This window comes from Theropithecus gelada, chromosome 13, assembly GCF_003255815.1.
Source record: "Theropithecus gelada isolate Dixy chromosome 13, Tgel_1.0, whole genome shotgun sequence".
NCBI classification, from domain to species: Eukaryota; Metazoa; Chordata; class Mammalia; order Primates; family Cercopithecidae; genus Theropithecus; species Theropithecus gelada.
Genome location: NC_037681.1, coordinates 59,602,827 through 59,623,712, shown reverse-complemented (window position 1 = coordinate 59,623,712; position 20,886 = coordinate 59,602,827). Strand labels below are relative to the sequence as shown.

General features: G+C 40.7%; 1 protein-coding gene and 1 pseudogene across 5 annotated transcripts in view; both read left to right on the top strand.

Moving 5' to 3' along the window:
- CDKL4 (cyclin dependent kinase like 4) overlaps positions 1 to 20,886 on the top strand; it is an 80,581-nt gene that overhangs the window by 27,407 nt on the left and 32,288 nt on the right. For all 4 annotated transcript variants that reach the window (XM_025354492.1, XM_025354493.1, XM_025354491.1 and 1 more), the window contains 2 exons: positions 6,181 to 6,253; positions 14,676 to 14,766. In XM_025354492.1, the coding sequence (XP_025210277.1) occupies positions 6,181 to 6,253; positions 14,676 to 14,766 (164 nt within the window). The remainder of the gene's footprint in view (positions 1 to 6,180; positions 6,254 to 14,675; positions 14,767 to 20,886) is intronic.
- On the top strand, positions 16,630 to 17,610 carry LOC112604928 (annotated as a pseudogene). The gene has a single exon (XR_003115309.1). The product of XR_003115309.1 is annotated as a 2-iminobutanoate/2-iminopropanoate deaminase pseudogene (transcript).

Sequence of the window (20,886 nt, the reverse complement as noted above, 5' to 3'; positions counted from 1 at the left end):
ACATCAGATACCCAATCCTAGATTCTCACAGCCTTGGATTGTTTCCCACATCCACTTCTGGTACCATGTCCTGAATTGGTCAGGACTCAACAACAGAATTCACTCTAGCTAGTTTACAGAGAAAGACATTTGTCTCAAAGTTTTAGTTTATAAAATTTCTGGGAGTGCCAGGAGAATTGGTCAGGATTCAACAACAGAATTCACTCTAGCTAGTTTAAAGAGAAAGACATTTGTCACAAGGTTTTAGTTTATAAAATTTCTGGGAATGCCAGAGAAACAAGATTAATTGAGCTCCTATTAGGTACCAGGTCCTGTTCTAGGTGCTGGGACTATAATAATGGGCAAGAGAAAGTCCTTGCCTTGTGCAATTTACATTCTGAAGTAGTCCAGCAATAAAGAAGAGTTATGAGTCTTTGAAGAAAAATGAAGCACAACGTGAAGTTAGAGAATGCCCAGGAGGTGTATTAGTCAAGGTTCTTCAGAGAAACAAAACCAATACAATACGTAGAGGTATTGATAACAGATTTATTATGGGTATTGACTCGTGTGATTATGGAGGGAGAAAAGTTCCACAATCTGCCATCTGCAAGCCAGAGAACCAGGAAAGCCGATGGTCTAATTCAGGCCAAGTCCTAAGGCCCAAGAGGACAGAAAGCTTCTAAGTCCAAAGGCCTGAGAGCCAGGAGCTTCCACGTTCAAGGGCAGGAGAAGACGGATGTCCCAGCTCAAGGAGACAGAAGCAACCCTTCCTCTACCTTTTTGTTGTATCCAGGCCCCCAGCAGGTTTGATGATGCCTGTCTGCCTACCCTCACCATTGTGGGTGGGTCTTCTTTACTCAGTCTACTGATTCAAATCTGAATCCCCTCCAGAAACACCCTCACAGACACACCCACAAATGATGTTTTGGGTTTTTTTGTTTTTTGAGAGAAGGTCTCATTCACTTGTCTCACTCTCTGCAGTGGCCTGAACATGGCTCGCTGCAGCTTCCAACTCCCGAACTCAAGCAATCCTCTTGCCTGAGCGTCCTGAGCAGCTGGGACCACAGACACTCACCATTATGTCTGGCTAATTTTTAAACTGATTAGAGATGGGGTCTTGCCATGTTGCCCAGGCAGGTCTCAAACACCTGGGCTCAAGCAATCCTCGTGCCTCAGCCTCCCAAAGTGCTGGGATTACAAGCATGAGTCACTGCACCTGGCAGAAATAATGTTTTACCAGCTATCTGGGCATCCCTTAACCTAGTCAAGTTAACACAGAAAATTACTCATTACCAAAAGAGAGTAGAAGGAACAATAAACTGTTAATAGAAGTAGAAAAAGAAGTGAATATAGAAATAGAAGTAGAAATAGAAGTAAAATGTTATTAACAGCCTGATAGAAGGTATAAATAAGCCTGGGGGGCCAGGCACAGTGGCTCACACCTGTAATCCCAACACTTTTGGAAGGCCGAGGCAGGCAGATCACCTGAGGTCAGGAGTTTGAGACCAGCCTGACCAACATGGAGAAATCCCATCTCTACTAAAAATACAAAATTAGCCGGGTGTGGTGGTGCATGCCTGTAATCCCAGCTACTCAGAAGGCTGAGACAGGAGAATCACTTGAACCTGCGAGGCAGAGGTGGCGGTGAGCTGAGATTGTGCCATTGCACTCTAGCCTGGGCAACAAGAGTGAAACTCCATCTCAATAAATAAATAGATAATAAAATAAGCCTGGCATGTTCAGAGAACAGCAGAAAATAATGGACTGGGATGGAGTGACTTTGGGGATGTGATAGGAGATAAAGTTGGGAAGGGAAATGGAAGTAAAATGTTATTAACAGCCTGGTAGGCCATAGTAACAAGGCTGGATTTTATTCTAGGATAGTAAAGATTTACTGAGAAGGACTGAATTCATCTTGGGTAGTAATAATGAAATCAAGCTTCCCCTATTAAGTTTTTATAACAAACTTCCAGGTAGTGACTTCTGATGTCAGCATCAGGTCTTCCTCTGAGTGATTCAAGGAGCATGTTCCGAGCAGTTCAGTCTGAATTCCCCCATCATGTTACCCTTTCTTGTTAACCCATTCAGACTTGAACTGTGATGTCTCATGTTTGCTTTAAGGCCTTCATTACGACTTTTAGTATTACTTTTAGCGGCAAGAACCTCAATTACTTTTGAACCAATCAAATATTTGGTTTTGCACTCGCCCAAAATATAATATTTAAACACTGAGCATCATTTGATTTCACCAGAGGTTCATTTTGCTCCAAGATGCTTTGAAAAATGCTGCCTGTGGCTGAACAGTGCTGCAGCACTCTATCTTTCTGGACTGAGCACCGCGTGGATGTGCATTCTCTTTGATGGTTATCTTCTCTTTGCACGATCTGTAGTGGTGGTTTGTGGTTCTCTTTGATGACTATCTTCTCTTTGCACGATCAGGGATGTTGTTTTGCCCCTGACGGAATCTGCCTTCTTGGAAGCTAACTGAACCGAATGTGACACTTCCTGTGAGATGCCTTTAAACATCCTCTTTCATGTTAAAGGCATCTTTAACATCCTATGAAATTACTTTCCTATGAAATTACTTCATTCTTGATTCCATGTTATTTAGGCTAATAATTGGGGCTTTGCAGTTTCTGAATCCTAGCCCCTACCTCATTTCCCAATGCCTGTACTTACTCTCCTGCACCTGTAGGCTCTTAGATCCCGACCAGACCAGCGTTCTGTTCCCACGTCAGTAGGAGCATGTGCTCCACCCTTGCTAGTTCCTCCCAAGGATGGAAATCCATTTCCCTTCCTCTCACTGCTGCCACCATAATCTAAGTGTCCAAATCTCACTTGGGTTATTGAATTAGCCTCCTAATTTCTCTCTATGTGTGTTGCCCCCCAGAAATCCATTCTCCATATTATGTCACTTCCTTGCTTGATTTCTTTCAGTGGTTTTGAATCTAGCATAAAATCCAAATTTCTTATCGAGATCTAGATCTCTGAGGCCCTCCATGGACTGGTCTCTGCCAATCTTCCCGTCTTCTTCACTCAAGCGTCAGCCACCCTGGCCTCATACTGTCTTCCCCACACTCCCAGTTCTTTCTCTCCTCGGGGCCTCTTGCTATTCTTCTGCACCTCTTCCGTCTTTGTATGGGGGTCTCAATCCCATCGACTGGCCTTATCTGATCTCAGACCTGTATCTCCAGAACCCATGTGGGTGTAAAACCAGACATTGAGGGGATAGATTACTCCATAAACTTATGAGATATTATTCTGTTATTACATATGAGGAAAACTGAAGGTTCAGAGAACTTAAATAACGTATGTTCAAGATTATAAAGTAGAGGCCAGACGCGGTGGCTCACACCTGTAATCCCAGCACTTTGGGAGGCCGAGGGTGGATCACGAGGTCAGGAGATCGAGACCATCCTGGCTAACACGGTAAAACACCATCTCTACTAAAAATACAAAAAATTAGCTGGGTGTGGTGGCCGACACCTGTAGTCCCAGCTACTCAGGAGGCTGAGGCAGGAGAATGGTGTGAACCCAGGAGGCAGAGCTTGCAGTGAGCTGAGATTGGGCCACTGCACTCCAGCCTGGGCGACAGAGCAAGACTCCGTCTCAAAAAAAAAAAAAAAAGATTATAAAGTAGGAAGGAAGCAGCATATCTGGGATTTGAATTCAAGCGACCTGTCTCACAGTGCTCAAAATGGCTATACTAGTCTTCCTGCCTCATATTTTAAAAATGTAAACAATGTTGTTTCAGGTTTGACTCTAGGTGAAGTGGGGGGAATACAATTGCATCAGAATTCAGTGCTGGAAATAGACACTTCAAGTGGAAAGGGATTTAATCATGAGAATTAGGTACATTCACAATATTAATAATGAGGAGAACTGGAGTCAAAGGGTTGCCACTGGACCACTGATGTCAAGGGCATGCCACCATAATTGTGGTACAAGATCAGGAAACTGCTCTGAGGAAAATACCATGTACATTGCTTGCTTTTCTCTGCGTGTACTTCAGCCTCACATGATGGTATCTTGTAGCTAGTGTTATAACTGAGTCATGCCTAGGCCTTCCCACTGTTCTGTAAAGTGAGCTACATCTGCACATGTTCAGTTTTTAAAAAGTGATCTAAATATATGATTTAAATATCCAAATATGATAAAATATTAAATCTGAGTAATGGATATGTTTGGGGTATTACATAATATGATTTTTTTAATTAAGAAAATTCTTATAGTTGACATTTAGTAAAAGAAACCCTTATGTTTCAGATTTTTGAAAAATATACAGACACCAGCCACATCTCCATCAACAGGGCTGAAAGACAAACAACACTGAGAAAAATATTTGCAGCATATATAACAGACCGTGATATACATTGAGTCTTTGTAAATCAGTAAGAAAGCAGTGAACAGACCAATTTAAAAAGCAATAAACGCATGAAATGGAATTACACAAAAGAAGAAATGCAGTATCCAATAAGGGTGTGAAAAATAATAATCACTAAAAATTAGTGAAATACAAATAAAAAACACAATGAGACATCTTTTTATTTTAACCACAGATTGGCAAACATAACATTGGCAAAACCAAATGTTGGCAAGACAATGAGGAGACAGGGACTTTGATGCACAGATGTTTGGTGGGAGTGAAAATGGGTATAACCTTCCTCAGAAAGGGTAGTTTGACAGTGTGTAAATGTGAAGGCATCATCATGGGACAGTGATGTGAGTGATGGAAAGCTACCAACAGAAAAGTTACAGAGAATGTAAATGCTATAATTCATGGAGATGGTTACAAAAAGTAGAATACTCGCAAACAGAGTAAGTTTCCCAGACCCCCAATCCCCAGTGGAAAATACACCTGCCCATGATACTTCCCAATATTTTCTATACAGAGTGATGAGTCTGCCAGGGACAAGAAGCTTACACCCTCCCATTCTTATGAGATCCTTATTCTCCCTGGCCTCCTTTTGGGCTATCTGCTTACCAGGGACAAGAAACTATTACAAAATAACTTGAGTCTCTACCACCAACATGGATTGGATGAATTGAAGAGCCATCTTCCAAGTATACCTTTTTTTCCTGCAAAACCAAGTCTCAGGTCTACCTGAATTTCATCCCTGCAGGATCAAAATGTAATGGGTGCCTACCACTGGTCTCAGAAATCCCACTTCTAGAACTTATCTTAAGAAGGTAATTGCATAAATATCATAAGATGGATGATTACAGATATTCACTGAAGAGTTTCTAGAAATGAAAATTGGCAGAACTGAACTGCTCATCAATGGAGACTAAGTAAATTATGCTACAGCCATATAATGATCTCCTCTGGAGCCACTAAAATATATGTGTACATGTTGGTATTTGTACCTCTATGCATAGAACGTTTCTCAAAGTGGTCGGGGTGAAATTGAAGCAAATAAATGGGTGGCTAGGCCGGTGTCAGAGAGACTTCATGTGTATACTTTTATATGTTTAAAATTTGAACCATACGAATGTGTTTATTTTAAAATTAAAGTTAAAAAGTAAATACTGGCTGGGCATAGTGGCTCACACCTGTAATCCCAGCACTCTAGGAGGGTGAGGTAGATGGATCATCTGAGATCGGGAGTTCAGGACCAGCCTGGCCAACATGGCGAAACTCCATCTCTACTAAAAATACAAAAATTAGCTGGGCATGGTGGTGCGCGCCTGTAATCCCAGCTACTTGGGAGGCTGAGGCAAGAGAATCTAATGTCTTGAACTCAGAAAGAAGAAGTTGCAGTGAGCTGAGATCATGCCACTGCACTCCAGCCTGGGTGACAGAGCCAGACCCTGTCTCCAAAAAAAAAAAAAAGTACAGAGAGAGACAGGAAGAGAGAGGAACAGAGTTGCCTGAAGAGACAGCCACCAGAAGTTATAGCCGTTATTTTGTGGTAGCAAGATTTGACCCAACACATTTTATTCCTTTACTTTTCTATATTTTTTGAATCTTCATAAGCATGTATCATTTGTGGATGTAAAAAATTCAAATTACAAAAGGAAATTACATAACTATAATAAAAAGATAGTAAAGCCCAATTTTCACTAAAACTTTTTTTTAGGATCCCTCTGCATGATGTTCCTTGAACACGGCAGTCCCTGGCCACTCCACTTCTATTCCCAACCCTTGCTTCTGGAACTCTATCCTATGAGTTTTCATTTCCTTTTTTATTTTTCCCTCAGAGTTACTGATGGAGTGATCAAAAGTATATTATGGCAAACACTTCAAGCTCTTAATTTCTGTCATATACATAACGTAAGTAACATTTTCTAATGTATTTATTCATTTCTTCATGATGACTCTTCTAAATAGCTCAGGGTTTTGTTCGGAGAGCTGAAGACAAAGGGAAAGTAACAGTCAAAGAAGCAAAACAAAAGGAAGTTCAGCCAGTAGTCCCAGCACTTTGGAAGGCAGAGGTAGGAGGATCAAGTGAGCCCCAGAGTTTGAGACCGGCCTGGGGAAAGACCCTGTCTGCAAAAAAGAAGAAAAGGAAATAACAAAAGAAAGTTCAAAATATGAGAAAAAAATGATGCATTATTCATGACTCTTTCCAATTTCTGTAAGAATCAAATTGCTAATTCCTTATGAATTAAAAATTTGAATAAATGTAATGATTCCTTTTGCCATAGTGCCAGTAACCCCTGAAACTATTTTTAAATTGGGCTAGAATAATTTTTCAGGGCCGGTGTGGTGGCTCATGCCTGTAATCCCTGCACTTTGGGAGGCCAATGCGGGCAGATGGCTTTGAGCTCAGGAGTTCAAGACCAGCCTGGGTAACATGGAGAAACCCTATCTCTATGAAAAAATATAAAAATTAGCCAGCCATGGTGGTGCACACCTGTAATCCTAGCTACTTGGGAGGCTGAAGCTGGAGAATCACTTGAACCCAGGAGGTGGAGGTTGCAGTGAGCCGAGATCACACCACTGCTCTCAAGCCTGGGCGACAGAGTGAGACCCTGTCTCCAAAAGTAATAATAGTAAGTTTTCAGGATATTGCTGGTGTAATCCCCCATGGTACTTTTTTTTTTCACTATTATTTTTATGTCTCTTAAGTTCTTTACCCTATAGCAATCTAAGTCCCCCTTTCCTTTCCTTTTTAAAAGCTGTTTCCAGCCAGGCGTGGTGGCTCACGCCTGTAATCCCAGCACTTTGGGAGGCCAAGGCGGGCGGCTCACGAGGTCAGGACATCGAGACCATCCTGGCTAACACGGTGAAACCCCATCTCTACTAAGAATACAAAACATTAGCTGGGCGTGGTGGCAGGTGCTTGTAGTCCCAGCTGCTAGGGAGGCTGAGGCAGGAGAATGGCATGAACCCGGGAGGCGGAGCTTGCAGTGAGCCAAGATTACACCACTGCACTCCGGCCTGGGTGACAGAGTGAGACTGTCTCAAAAAAAAAAAAAAAAGTTCATGAATCTTTTATAGCCGTAGTTCTCAAGCTTGGGCATGCATCAAAATCACTAGGAGGGCCTGTGAAAACACAGCTTCCTGGGCCCCGTCCCCAGAGTTTCTGATTCAGTAGGTCTGAGGCAGGGCCCCAAGAATGTGCATGTCTCCTGTTTTTCCCAGATGCTACTGAAGATGCTGGTTCAAGAACCACACTTTGAATACGACTATGTTAGAGAAATAATTTTGGCTGTTTCCTGTACGTAACTTAACTTGTTCTTTCACTTGTATTTCCTGTACATTGGAGTTTATATCTAGAGGCTTGATCATATTCAGGTTCAGCTTTTTTTAAGATAAGAATGCCTCCTATGTGGTGCTGTACACTTCCTGTCGCATCCCCATCGTGAGTGCATAGCATCCACTTGTCCCACTTTCGAGAACGTTAAAATTGATGAGTGGGCTCAGGAGGTATTCGTTTGGTCCCCTCGTTATCATTTTCCCTGTCAATGTTGTTTCCCTGGTGGTTTTAGCATCCAGTGATGATTATTGTCTGCATCTAGTATTTCATGACAGTGATTTTCTAATTCTGTTATTCCTTCTGCATTTAATAATTGGAATTGTATGGAAAAGAACTCACCCTCATGGATTCTGGCTACTTTTATTTATCAACACTCAGGGTGATGAGCTGGTATCTTAGCAACCGTGACAAGTTTTGGGGAGAGGTGGCTGGAGCACCATTATAAACACAAATTTTGTATTGTGGTGTTTTCAATTCTTTGCTGTTATTGGTCTCTCCGATGCTCAGATTTTCCCATCTTAGGCCAATGAGAGCTTCTTCAAGTTGGCTCCTGGTACCTTTGCTCTATATCATTATATTTTTGCGACAGTCTCACTTCGTTGCCCAGGCTGGAGTGCAGTGGCATGATCATAGCGCACTTGGGCCTCAAACTCCTGAGCTCAAGTGATTCTCCCACTTCAGCCTCCCTGAGTAGCTGGGACTACAGGCACATGCCACTACACTCAGCCAATTTTTGTTTCTATAGAGACGGGGGTCTCACTATCTTGCCCAGGCTGGCCTCAAACTCCTGCCTTGGCTGCCCAAAGTGCGAGGATTACAGGTGTGAACCACTGCACTCAGCCAGTGATAGCTTTTAAAAAATATATCTAGCCCTTTTGAGTTGGTGCCTAGACAGAGACAGTGCTGAGGGAATGATGCAGAGTACCATATGGTCAGTTTTGATGCCAGCAGAATGTCTATCAAAGCAGTCTAGGATTGCTGAAAAAGAAAGTATAAGATCATGGGAATACATTTCAGTATGGAGGGGAAGCTTTCTTTACTTTTAGGAAAGTCAGTGAAGTTTTTATTAGGTTAAATCAAAAGCTTTTATTTTCTATTAATGTAGAGGGATATTTTTCACAAACTATGTAAACCTATTTTTCATGATGCAAATTATGCTTTCTGATACTTAATAAAGATGATGCCAAATGGAATCCTTATCTCTGTTGCTTTCCACCATGCTATAGGAGGTATCAAAGTTGCTGCAGGAGTTTTATGGGTAGTTAAAATGATTTCTAAAAATACCACTTACCACAAGTGTTTATCCCTACATAACCAGACACTTTCCGGGTACTTGGTTATAAGCTTGAATGCAATGTCTGTGGCTGCTTTATCTTTGTATCTCTTTAATACCTAAATTGGATATTTTTATATAAAGGGTGCTCAATAAATATTTATTTAATAACTGGATGGATGGATGGATGGATGGATGGATGGATGGATGGATCAATGGTTGGTTGGTTGAATGAGTCAATCAGTCAGTCAACCCAAACTGCCTAACTGATTGTGACTACTTCCAGTGGACCCAAACATTTTTGTAGACCAATGCAACTGCCATCATTTCTGCGCTTGGAACTACACATTCTATACCCGAAGCTTTAAAACACCAAAAACTTCTGATTGATAATATGTGGCCTCTATTAAAAACAAATACTTTTTCAGGCCAGGCATGGTGGTTCATGCCTGTAATCCCAGGACTTTGGGAGGTTAAGGTGGGCAGATTACCTGAGGTGAGGAGTTCAAGACCAGCCTGGCCAACATGGTGAAACCCTCTCTCTACTAAAAATACAAAAATTTTCCAGGCATGGTAATGCATGCCTGTAATCCCAGTTACTACTCGGGATGCTGAGGTGGGAGAATCACTTGAACTCGGGAGGCAGCAGTTACAGTGAGCTAAGATCAGGCCACTGCCCTCCAGCCTGGGTGACAGAGCAAGACTCTGTCTCAAAAAAAAGATAATTTTTCAGACAAATTTGCATCCTCCAAGATGGAAATTCCTTCTCATTTTCTTATGGTAAGCCTTTGTGTGTCTGTCTTTTTATTTATCTATAATTAACATGCATGCAAAGAAAAAAAATCTAAGCCATATATAAAGCTGTCACAATAATACAACTAAAACCTTCATACTCTCCTTATTTTTAAAGGAACTCCCATGATAGTCTCAAAGGATAGAAAAGGCAATCTGACCCAGTGGTGTTGCTGACGACTCACAGCTTTCAACCTGTAGAGACCATGTGTACCTTATCATCTCCAGAGTCGAGATCCTAAGCAGGACACTGAAGATTAAAGTACCAAGGGATTCAGGCCTTGCTACTCAAACTATGGTTCATAGAGATCACCTGGGAGCTTGTTAGACATGCTGACTCTGAGGTCCTCTACAGACCTGCTGAATCAGAGTCTGCATTTTAACCAGAGCTCCAGGTGGTTCATGTGCACATTAAATTTGGAGAAGCGCAGGACTTAAGAAAATACCTACTCATTTGGTTCTGTTTTACCCTATAATATCACTAGAGTGAGGTAACCAAAGTGATCCATTTAACACCATAATGATCCCATGGATTTTTATATATTTGCTGTATTGATTAGAGAAAAGGGGGAAAGGGGCTTCATCTCAAAATGGCAAAAATGACTTCTTTTTTTTTTCTTTCCTGAGACAGGATCTTGGTCTGTTGCCCAGGCTAGAATGCAGTGGCACCTTCACGGCTCACTGCAACCTCAGCCTCCCATGCTCAAACAATCCTTTCACCTTAGCCTCCCAAGGAACTGGGCCTACACATGCCACCATGCATGGCTAATTAAAAAAAAAAATTTTTTTTTTTTGTAGTGATAGTTTCATTGTGTTGCCCAGGGTGGTCTCAAACCCCTGACCTCAAGCGATCCTCCCACCTTGGCCTCCCAAAGAGCTAGGATTACAGGCATGAGCCACCATGCCCAGCGGGCAAAAATGACTTCTGAGATAGGAGCAGGCCAGGCTGCAACCTCCATCAGCATCTTGTTGATCCTTATGTTTTGGTTGTTGAGGAGGGGGTCCCTTTTCCCTCCTCGCTGTATGAGCATCCATGCCTAAGGCTCCAAGAGAATAAATTTATCAGATAATAAAAAAAAAACCTATTTATTGTTTTTATCAGGCTATTTAAGAAGCAATTTCTGGTGTGCAAGTTTGCAGAGATGATGTTAAAGTTAAAAGTCAGTTTTAAAATACCATAGATATCTCTTTTGGCTCGCTTGTGAGCCAAAAAAAAGATTGCCCATCAGCCACAACAACTGAACCTGAGCAATGTTTGCTAAAAGCTGTGTACAAGACCGAGCGTGGTGTCTCATGCCTGTAATCCCAGCACTTTGGGAGGCTGAGGCGGGTGGATCACCTGAGGTCAGGAGTTCAAGACCAGCCTGGCCAACATGGCGAAACCCCATCTCTACTAAAAAATTCAAAAAATTAGCCAGGTGTGGTGGTGGGCAACTGTAATCTCAGCAACTCAGGAGGCTGACAGGCAGGAGAATCACTTGAACCCGGGAGGCAGAGGTTGCAGTGAGCCGAGATCATGCGACTGCACTCCAGCCTGGGTAACAAAGAGCGACTCCGTCTCAAATAAATAAATAAATAATTTTAAAAAGCTGTGTATAAAACTGAATTTATTAAAATTATTTTATTAACAGAGACTTGCATGCTTCTTGTTCTTTGAGGGAAAATAAGCTGATTGCAAGAGGCATTGCAGAGAGTTTGCATTGAGTGTGGCTTTGCAGTGGAGTAGGTGAATGCTTTATTTCTAAGCGTCTTCTTCTCCCCCATGCCCTGTTTCTTATGGTTCCAATTATTTATTTTTTAATTTTATTTTTTATTTTTATTTATTTATTTTGAGACAGAGTCTTGCTATGTCACTCAGGCTGAGGTCCAGTGGCACAACTGCAGCTCACTGCAACCTCTGCCTCCCAGGTTCAAGCGATTCTCCTGCATCAGCCCCCTGAGTAGCTGGGATTACAGGCACCCACAACCACGCCTGGCTAATTTTTGTATGTTTAGTAGAGACAGGGTTTCACCATGTTGGCCAGGCTGGTCTCGAACTCCTGACCTCAGGTGATCTGCCTGCCTCAGCCTCCCAAAGTGCTGGGATTACAGGCATGAACCACCGCACCCAGCCAGGTTCCAATTATTTTTACTCCCTTTTAAATTTCTTCAGTATCCTCTCACTTTTTATCAGTAACTTCTCCTACCTGCTCCTATACCAATAAATGCTCCTGTTTCTTTGGGATATGTCAATACTTCATTTCCTTTTGTATATTTGGTTGAAAAATAAGTGCTATAAATTTCACATGGATTAGATCCAGAAAACATATGTATAGGCCAATGGACAGATATCGATGTAAATCCATTTACTTGGTAATGCTACACATAGTCTAGAAATTCTAGAATTTGATGCAAACTCATTTAAAGGACGTAACCTGTTCTAATGTAATCACCAACTATAAGTGAGTGTTACTGACTCAGAGTGTTAGTCTAAATTTCTTAAGTGTGTTGCTTAAAAGGTAGGATATCAAAACTATGTTCATTTATATTCCAACAAATTTTTTTTTTTTTTTTTTTTTGAGGCAGGGTCTCACTCTGTCAGACAGGCTAGAGTGTGGTGGTGCCATCTTGGCTCACTGCAACCTCCACCTCCTGGGCACAAGCCATCCTCCCATCTCAGCCTCTTGTGTAGCTGGGACTAAAGGCGCACACCACATACCTGGCTAATTTTTGTATTTTTTGTGGAGACTGACTTTCACCATTGGGCCCAGGCTGGTATCAAATTCCTGTACTCAAGCGATCCGCCCAACTTGGCCTCCCGAAGTGCAAGGATTACAGGCATCAGCAACCATGCCCGGCCTATGTGTTTTTTTAAATTAGTGTCTAAGGCCTTAGTACTTTTAAGAGACCTAAAAAAGTTTCTTCTAACTGCTCTTCATACAAATTATGAAGCAGTTGACAGTAATTGAGACTAAATAGGAACAAGCTCCTGCTACCAGTGTCATTTCTGCAACCTAAAATGAATTTAGGGCTCAGCTGTTTTTCTCTTCCTAGATAGCTATTAGAGAACCAAAGACAACCATTTCAGAATTGTCAAATTGACAAAAATGCTTAAAGGGCCTGACAGCATAGTAGAGAGGGAGGCAGAAGGGGTTGATTATTGTGACACTAAATTCATGGACTCTGTCAGCGGCCACTTGCAATCACAGGATTGTTGCAAGGATGAAATAATTCATGCTTTGAACTGAAAGTGCTTTGAAAAGTACAGAGTTCCCTGTGAGGGCCCAGAGATGGAGATCGATATTATTTTCATCCATTTTCTCTTTTGGGAGCGTGGATAAACGGAAAGTTCTGAAGGGTAAGGTCTGAGCTGTTTTCTCACAGCACCTCCGCAACATGGAAACCCATTTCTGGAATGCCCAGGCGCGCGCGGGCTTACTCAGCCTGCCCTCACCCAGGCCCCTAGCCGGGCCGCTCCTGTCCGGCGAGGAGCATCTGCTTCATTCAGGGTCATTATGATTCGGCAGCAAATTGTAAGGCCGCTGCATATGAAAGAATAGCGGGGTCCAGGCGTGGTGGCTCACGCCTGTAATCCCGGCACTTTGGGAGGCAGAGGTGGGCGGATCACTTGAGCTCAGTAATTCAAGACCAGACTGGACAACAACATGGTGAAACCCGTCTCTACTAAAAATACAAAATTAGCCGGGCATGGTGGTGAGCGCCTGTAATCCTAGCTACTCGGGACACACCCGTAGTCCCAGCTACTCGGGAGGCTGAGGCAGGAGAATCGCTTTAATCCAGGATGCGGAGCTTGCAGTGAGCCAAGATCGCGCCACTGCACTCCAGCCTGGGCGACAGAGCGAGTGAGGTCAGCGTGCCACAGGTCCCACTTTCCCAGTAGGGATTCTGACAACATCGTGGGCCATCTCAGGAGTGTTGCTGATCGTTCCAGGATAGCTCCGTGGTGAGGATGTGGAAATGATGCCCATCTCCTGACGAGGAATGCTTCGGAATCTCTGCTAAGTAGGGGATTGTGCGCCCCAGCTCACCCAGGCAGTCCTGGTTTGTGCCTATTGTCCTGGCATGATTATTAATAGGCCCCTCCTTCACACTTGGAAGTCTCCTGATTTGGATGTAAATAATATGGTCATTCTAATTATAAGTGAATTTTGCTTTTTGTTATCATTTAAATGTTTTTCTAATTTCTCAAATCTGCAAGTTTTTCAACCTTAATTGTGACTCTTGGGTGGCAGCAGTTATTAGAGGTACTCTGAGTCTAATCTCATTTAAGGTTTTACCTCATACAGTTTAAACAGGGCCCAGCAAAAACTGAAAGAATTGTATGATACTCTCTTCTTGAATTTAATTTTTTATTTTTATTTATTTGTTTTTGAGACAGGGTCTAGCTCAGTTGCTCAGGCTCTGTGCAGTGTGATCATAGCTCACTGCAACCTCAACCTTCCAGGCTCAAATGATCCTTCAGCCTCAGCCTCCTGAGTAGCTAGGACCACAAGTGCATGCTACCACGCCTGGCTAATTTTTTAACTTTTTTGTAGAGACAGGGTCTCAGTGCATTGCCCAGGGTGGTCTCAAACTCCTGGCTTCAAGTTATCCTCCTGCCTCGGCCTCTCAAAGTGCTGGGATTATGGACATGAGCCACCACACCTAGCCTGATAATCCCTTCTTTAAAAAAAAAAAAAAGAGACGGTTTTCACATACAATTATAATTTTAATTATTTCAATAATAAAACAATATTTTAATAAATGTTTTAATTTGGGTATGACAAGAGTTACAAGTGAAAAACTGCCAATTTAAGTTCTTTTAGAAAAGTGAAGGAAGCCCACATTTGTTTTTATCTCATAGGCTGTGTATCTATTAAACTAGTAGTTAATGTTTATTCTTTGTCATTGTGGTGGTTCAGAAAAATAATCAAATAATGATCTTACAGTGTATTCACAGAGATGTAAAACCTGAAAATATTCTAATAACTAAGCAAGGAATAATCAAGATTTGTGACTTTGGGTTTGCACGAATTCTGAGTAAGTAGCAATTTTTTTTTACTAATATCCAGTTCAGATGATGATAAAATGACATGGTTTAAATTCTTACTTTGGATATTGGACATATGCCAAATATTGTATTGTTGTTATTAAAAAAGGAAAATCTCACTTTAGCCTTTTAGTCAGTACATTCATTTGCACTTCAACTCTGCTCCATTCAGCTAGAATTTATTGGATGTCACCTTTCTGTGCTTTACCTCATAGGAAAGGAAAAGAATTCTAAAAGCATTTCTGCTCTTCATGCACTTATAATCTACAGTAAAAGAAACAAAGAATAATACAAGATGATTGGCAATAAAGTACTAAAGTGAAGGTGCAGACGGTTCCCTGGAGGGAGATATTAATGTGAGCGAGAGTGGTTGAAAAAAACTTCATGGAGCTGGTGAGACTAGAAGAGTAAACTGAAAATTAAAGAGACGATTCAGAGACAGTGCTAAGAAAAAGGAGATCATTCCAGGCAAGGAGGAACTGAAGGGAAAGGGGGACAAATAATTGTTTCTCCCTCAATCTAGAACTTTGCAACAGACAAATAGATGTATTAGCAACATAAACCTCGCAGTCTGGGTGTGGACATAATCGGTATCCTGACGGCACCCAAACACGAGTGACTTGGCAATGCACGTGGAAGGGCTGGGCAAAAACAAAAACCGATCAAGGCTTTCTGAGGTTGCTGTGCTTTGTGGTAAAGATAATAGGATCCTAATGATAATTGGTCCCTGTGCCATGGGGCTGAAAAGGGAAATAGACAAACACTGGAAAACTACCGAGTTACGAACGCTGCACATAGTACCATGGTGCATCAGTATCAGGAAATGCTGGGCTGCCATTAGCAGGGATGTTTGCAGAGTTTCAGTGGCATCGGAAAATGTTTAAGACACGGTAAGAGAAAAAGAAAAGTGAAAGCGTATGTATACAGTATGATCTCAACTATACAGGAAATACATAGAAAAAAATTACTGAAATATATATGACCCTCAGTTTAGGAAATTAAGTGAACGATAGTCATCCAATGCATGGTATAGATCCGGTGTCATAGATTTGGGGTTTTTTTCCTGGAAATCCATTATATACCACCAAAATACCCAATTTAGTCACAAAAATAAGTGAAAAAACCTACACAGATATGCCATTACAAGCATGAAGAACATAAGAGCAGCATTTCATATGAAAGTTACCTCACAATTGTTCCTTTTAGGGATTTTTCTCCATGGGCTGGCAAAGCTTCTTAAACTGGCAATACTGCTGAAAATATAAATATTTTTAATTTTTCATGAATATGCATTCTTTTTTTCCCTTCCTTTTTCATTTTCCTTTGCATTTCTGTGCTGAATATGCAAGTCAGCTTTCCTACTGAGTTTTCCTGTAGCAAACATAGTCATTCTTGTCTGAATGAAGAACCTTAGAACTGAGTTCAATATTAGGGTCATCTGTCTCCGAAATTTTGACTGCATGAACACATCCAGAAGTCTGAATGGTGAACCCACTGTGGCAATTCCAATAATGATACCTTTTGCCATATTATTATAAGCAAAGTGGTAATACAAGGCACTGCCAACTTGTTAGTGCTGGCTTAAACCTCCACAAGACATGAGCTCAGGCACTGGTTACAGCTTAAGTCTTCTAAGTACTGGTATGAGTCATTGCTGGGGTCATTGTTGGCCATTTATAATGAGAAAGGCAAAGGAGGGGGTCCCATTATGTGATAAAATGCTAACAGTGGCTCAATAGACATCCACATAAAAATGTAAGCTCCTACTGGATATCCACATGCAAAAGAAGGAAGTTGGACCTTTACCTTACATGATACTCACCAAAATGAATCACCAACGTAAACATCAGAAATAAAGCTGTAGGAGAGGCGCTGGGGCTTCTTCTCCTGAAGGGGCTGCAAGAGGGAAGACTTAGCCATGTCATCCTTGATCAAAAGGGTGATCAGCACCGCAAAAGCTCCAGGGGCCATTGGACCCTACAGTCAAGCTGTGTTAGTCAACAGGACCATTTACATTTCAAGACAGATAGGCATGGACCCTTCAAGTGGACAGCTTGTGTCAGGAGGGATAGCAGAAGAAGCTAAACAAGCTCTTAAAAACATGGGTGAAATTCTGAAAGCTGCAGGCTATGACTTCACTAATGTGGTGAAAACAGCTGTTCTTCTGGCTGACATAAATGACTTCAATACTGTCAATGAAGTCTACAAACAGTATTTCAAGAGTAATTTTCCTGCTAGAGCTGCTTACCAAGTTGCTGCTTTGCCCAAAGGTAGCCAAATTGAAAGTGAAGCAGTAGCTGTCCAAGCACCGCTGACAACAGCATCACTATAAGTGGGCCAGTGCTTTGTAGTCCGGAATTGTCAACATTTTAATATCTACAACTGATGTAACATCTTAATTAACCTTTTAATTTCCACAATTGATGACAGTGTGAGCTTGATGAAAATATCTGAAGTTATTATGGAAATACCATATAATAGGGAGAGTTAAACATGAATTGAAGATTAGAGAAGGAATCCAGTTACTGTTTTAAATTACACCTGTATTACTGAATATAGGAAAGAGATACCCATTACATAGTTACTCAATAAATAAAAGAGAAATAACAGGTAGGAAAGAAGAGTAATTATTCCTGAGAAATAATCAAGAACATATCTAATTCAAACTAATGATGTGAATGATTTAGTTTTCATGTCAGGTATGTGATTCTGCTTCTACTTGAGTAAAATTTAAGTGTTTAAATTTGAGGTCAAGGAGAAGAAAGTGGACCAAAATTTAATATGGATAATATTTTTCTAATGGAAATAAAACAGACTTGCAGATTTCAAAAAAAAAAAAAAAAGAAAGAAAAGAAAGAAAGAAAGAAAAAGAAAGAAAGCTGTAAAACTCTTAGAAGAAAACATAGACCAAATGCCTCATGACATTGGATTTAACAGTGATTTCTTGAAGGTGACACCACAAGCACAAGCCACAAAAGGAAAAATAGAGAAATTGCACTTCATCAAAATTAAAAACTTCTGTGCATCAAAGGACACTATAAACAGAATGAAAAGCAACCCATGGAAAGGGGGAAAATATTAGCAGATTTATACCTAATAAAGAATTAATATCCAGAATGTTCAGAACTATAACTCAATAACAAAAACTAATTTGAAAGTGGCCAAAGGACTTGAATAGACATTTCTTTTTTGTTGTTTTATTTCAATAGGTTTTTGGGGAACAGGTGGTGTTTGGTTACATGAAAAAGTTTGTTTTGTTTTGTTATGTTTTGTTTTGTTTTGTTTGAGACGGAGTCCAGAGTCTTGCTTTGTTGCCTAGGCTGGAGTGCCATGGTGAGATCTCGGCTCACCGCAAACTCCGCTTCCTGGGTTCAGGCAATTCTCCTGTCTCAGCCTCCTGAGTAGCTGTAACTTCAGGAACACGCCACCACACCCAGGTAATTTTTTTTATTTTTGGTAGAGATGGGTTTTCTCAATGTTGGCCAGGCTTGTCTTGAACTTCTGAGCTCGTCATCTGCCTGCCTCGGCCTCCCAAAGTGCTGGGATTACAGGTGTTAGCCACCACGCCTGGCTATGTGAATAATTTCTTCAGTGGTGATATCTGGGATTTTGGTTCACCCACCACCTGAGCAGTGTACACTGTGCCCAATGTGTAGTCTTTTATCCCTCACCGCCCCCCACACCCTTTCCCCTGAGTCCCCAAAGTCCATTGTATTATTCTTATGCCTTTGTGTCCTCGTAGCTTAGCTCCCACTTATTAGAACATAGACGTTTGGTTTTCTATTCCTGAGTTATTTCACTTAGAATAATGGTCTCCAATTCCATCCAGGTTGCTGCAAATGCCATTATTTTGTTCCTTTGTATGACTGAGTAGTATTCTGTGGTATATATATATACCACATTTTCTTTATCTGCTTGTTGATTGATGGTCATTTGGGCTGGTTCCGTATTTTTTCAGTTGCAAGTGTGCTGCTATAAACATGCGTATGCAAGTATATTTTTTATATAATGACTTCTTTTCCTCTTGGTAGATACCCAGGAGTGGGGCTGCTGGATCAAATGGTAGATCTACTTTTAGTTCTTTAAGAAATCTCCACAGTTTTTCATAGTGATTGTACTAATTTAGATTCCCTCCAAAGTGTAAAAGTGTTCCCTTTTCACCACATCCATGCCAACATCTATAGTTTTGTTTGGTTTTTTGTTTTTTGTTTTTGTTTTTTTTTGGTTATGGCCATTCTTGCAGGAGTAAGGTGGTATCATATTATGGTTTTGATTTGCATTTCCCTAATAATTAGTGATGTTGAGCATTTTTTTCATGTTTTTGTTGGCCATTTGTCTATCTTCTTTTGAGAACTGTCTATTCATGTCCTTAGCCCACTTTTTTGATGGTATTATTTGTTTTTTTCTTGCCTATTTGTTTGAGTTCCTTGTAGATTCTGGATATTAGTCCTCTGTTGGATGTATAGATTGTGAAGATTTTCTCCCACTCTGTGGGTTGTCTGTTTACTCTGCTGATTATTTCTTTTGTTGTGCAGAAGCTTTTTAGTTTAAGTTCCATGTATTTATCTTTGTTTTTGTTGCATTTGCTTTTGGGTTCTTGGTCATGAGAAGTCTTTGCCTAAGCCAGTGTTATCTTCTAGAATTTTTATGGTTTCAGGTCTTAGATTTAAGTCTTTGATCCATCTTGAGATGATTTTTGTATAAGGTGAGAGGTGAGGATCCAGTTTCATTCTTCTACATGTGGCTTGCCAATTACACCAGCACCATTTGTTTAATACGGTGTCCTTTCATCACTTTATGTTTTTGTTTGCTTTGTCAAAGATCATTTGACTATAAGTATTTGGCTTTATTTCTGGGTTCTCTATTCTGTTCCATTGGTCTATATGCTTGTCTTGATACCAATACCATACTGCTTTGATAACTATGGCCTTATAGTATAGTTTGAAGTCAGGTAGGGTAATCCCTCCAGATTTGTTTTTTTTGTTTAGTCTTGCTTTGGCTATGCAGGCTCTTTTTTTGGTTCCATATGAATTTTAGGATTGTTTTTTCTAGTTCTGTGAAGAATGATGGGGGTATTTTGATAGGAATTATGTTGGATTTGTAGGTTGCTTTTGGCAGTATGGTCATCTTCACAATATTGATTCTACCCATCCATGAGCATAGGAGGTGTTTCCATTTGTTTGTGTCATCTATGATTTCTTTCAGCAATGTTTTGTAGTTTTCCTTGTAGAGGTTTTTCACCTCCTTGGTTAAGTTTATTCCTAAGTATTTTGTTTTTTGCAGCTATTATAAAAGGGGTTGAGTTCTTGGTTTGATTCTCAGCTTGGTTGTTGTTGGTGTATAGCAGGGCTACTAATTTGTGTACATTAATTTTGTTATCCTAAAATTTTGCTGAATTCATTTACCAGTTCTAGGAGCTTTTTGAATGAGTCTTAAGGGTTTTCTAGGTTTATGATCATGTCATCAGCCAACAGCAAAAGTTTGACTTCCTCTTTACCAATTTAGATGCCTTTTATTTTTTTCTCTTGTCTGATTGCTCTGGCTAGGATTTCCAGTACTATGTTGAATAGGAGTGGTGAAAGTGGGCATCCTTATCTTGTTCCAGTGCTCAGGGGAAATGCTTTCAACTTTTCCCTATTCAGTATAATGTTGACTGTGGGTTTGTCCTCAATGACTTTTATTACCTTAAGGTATGTCCCTTCTATGCTGATTTTGCTGAGGATTTTCATCATAAAGCAACGCTGAATTTTGTCAAATGCTTTTTCTGCATCTATTGAGATGACCTTGTGATTTTTGTTTTTAATTATGTTTATGTGGTGTATCGCATTTATTGACTTGCAGATGTTAAACCATCCCTGCATCCCTGGTACAAAACCCACTTGATCATGGCGGATTATCTTTTTGGTATGCTGTTGGATTTGGTTAGCTAGTATTTTGTTGAGGATTTTTGCATCTATGTTCATCATGGACATTGGTCTGTAGTTTTCTTTTTTTGTTATGTCCTTTCCTGGTTTTGTTATTAGGGTGATACTGGCCTCATAGAATTATTTAGAGAGGATTCCCTTTCTCTGTCTTTTGGAATAGTGTCAGTAGGATTGGTACCAATTTTT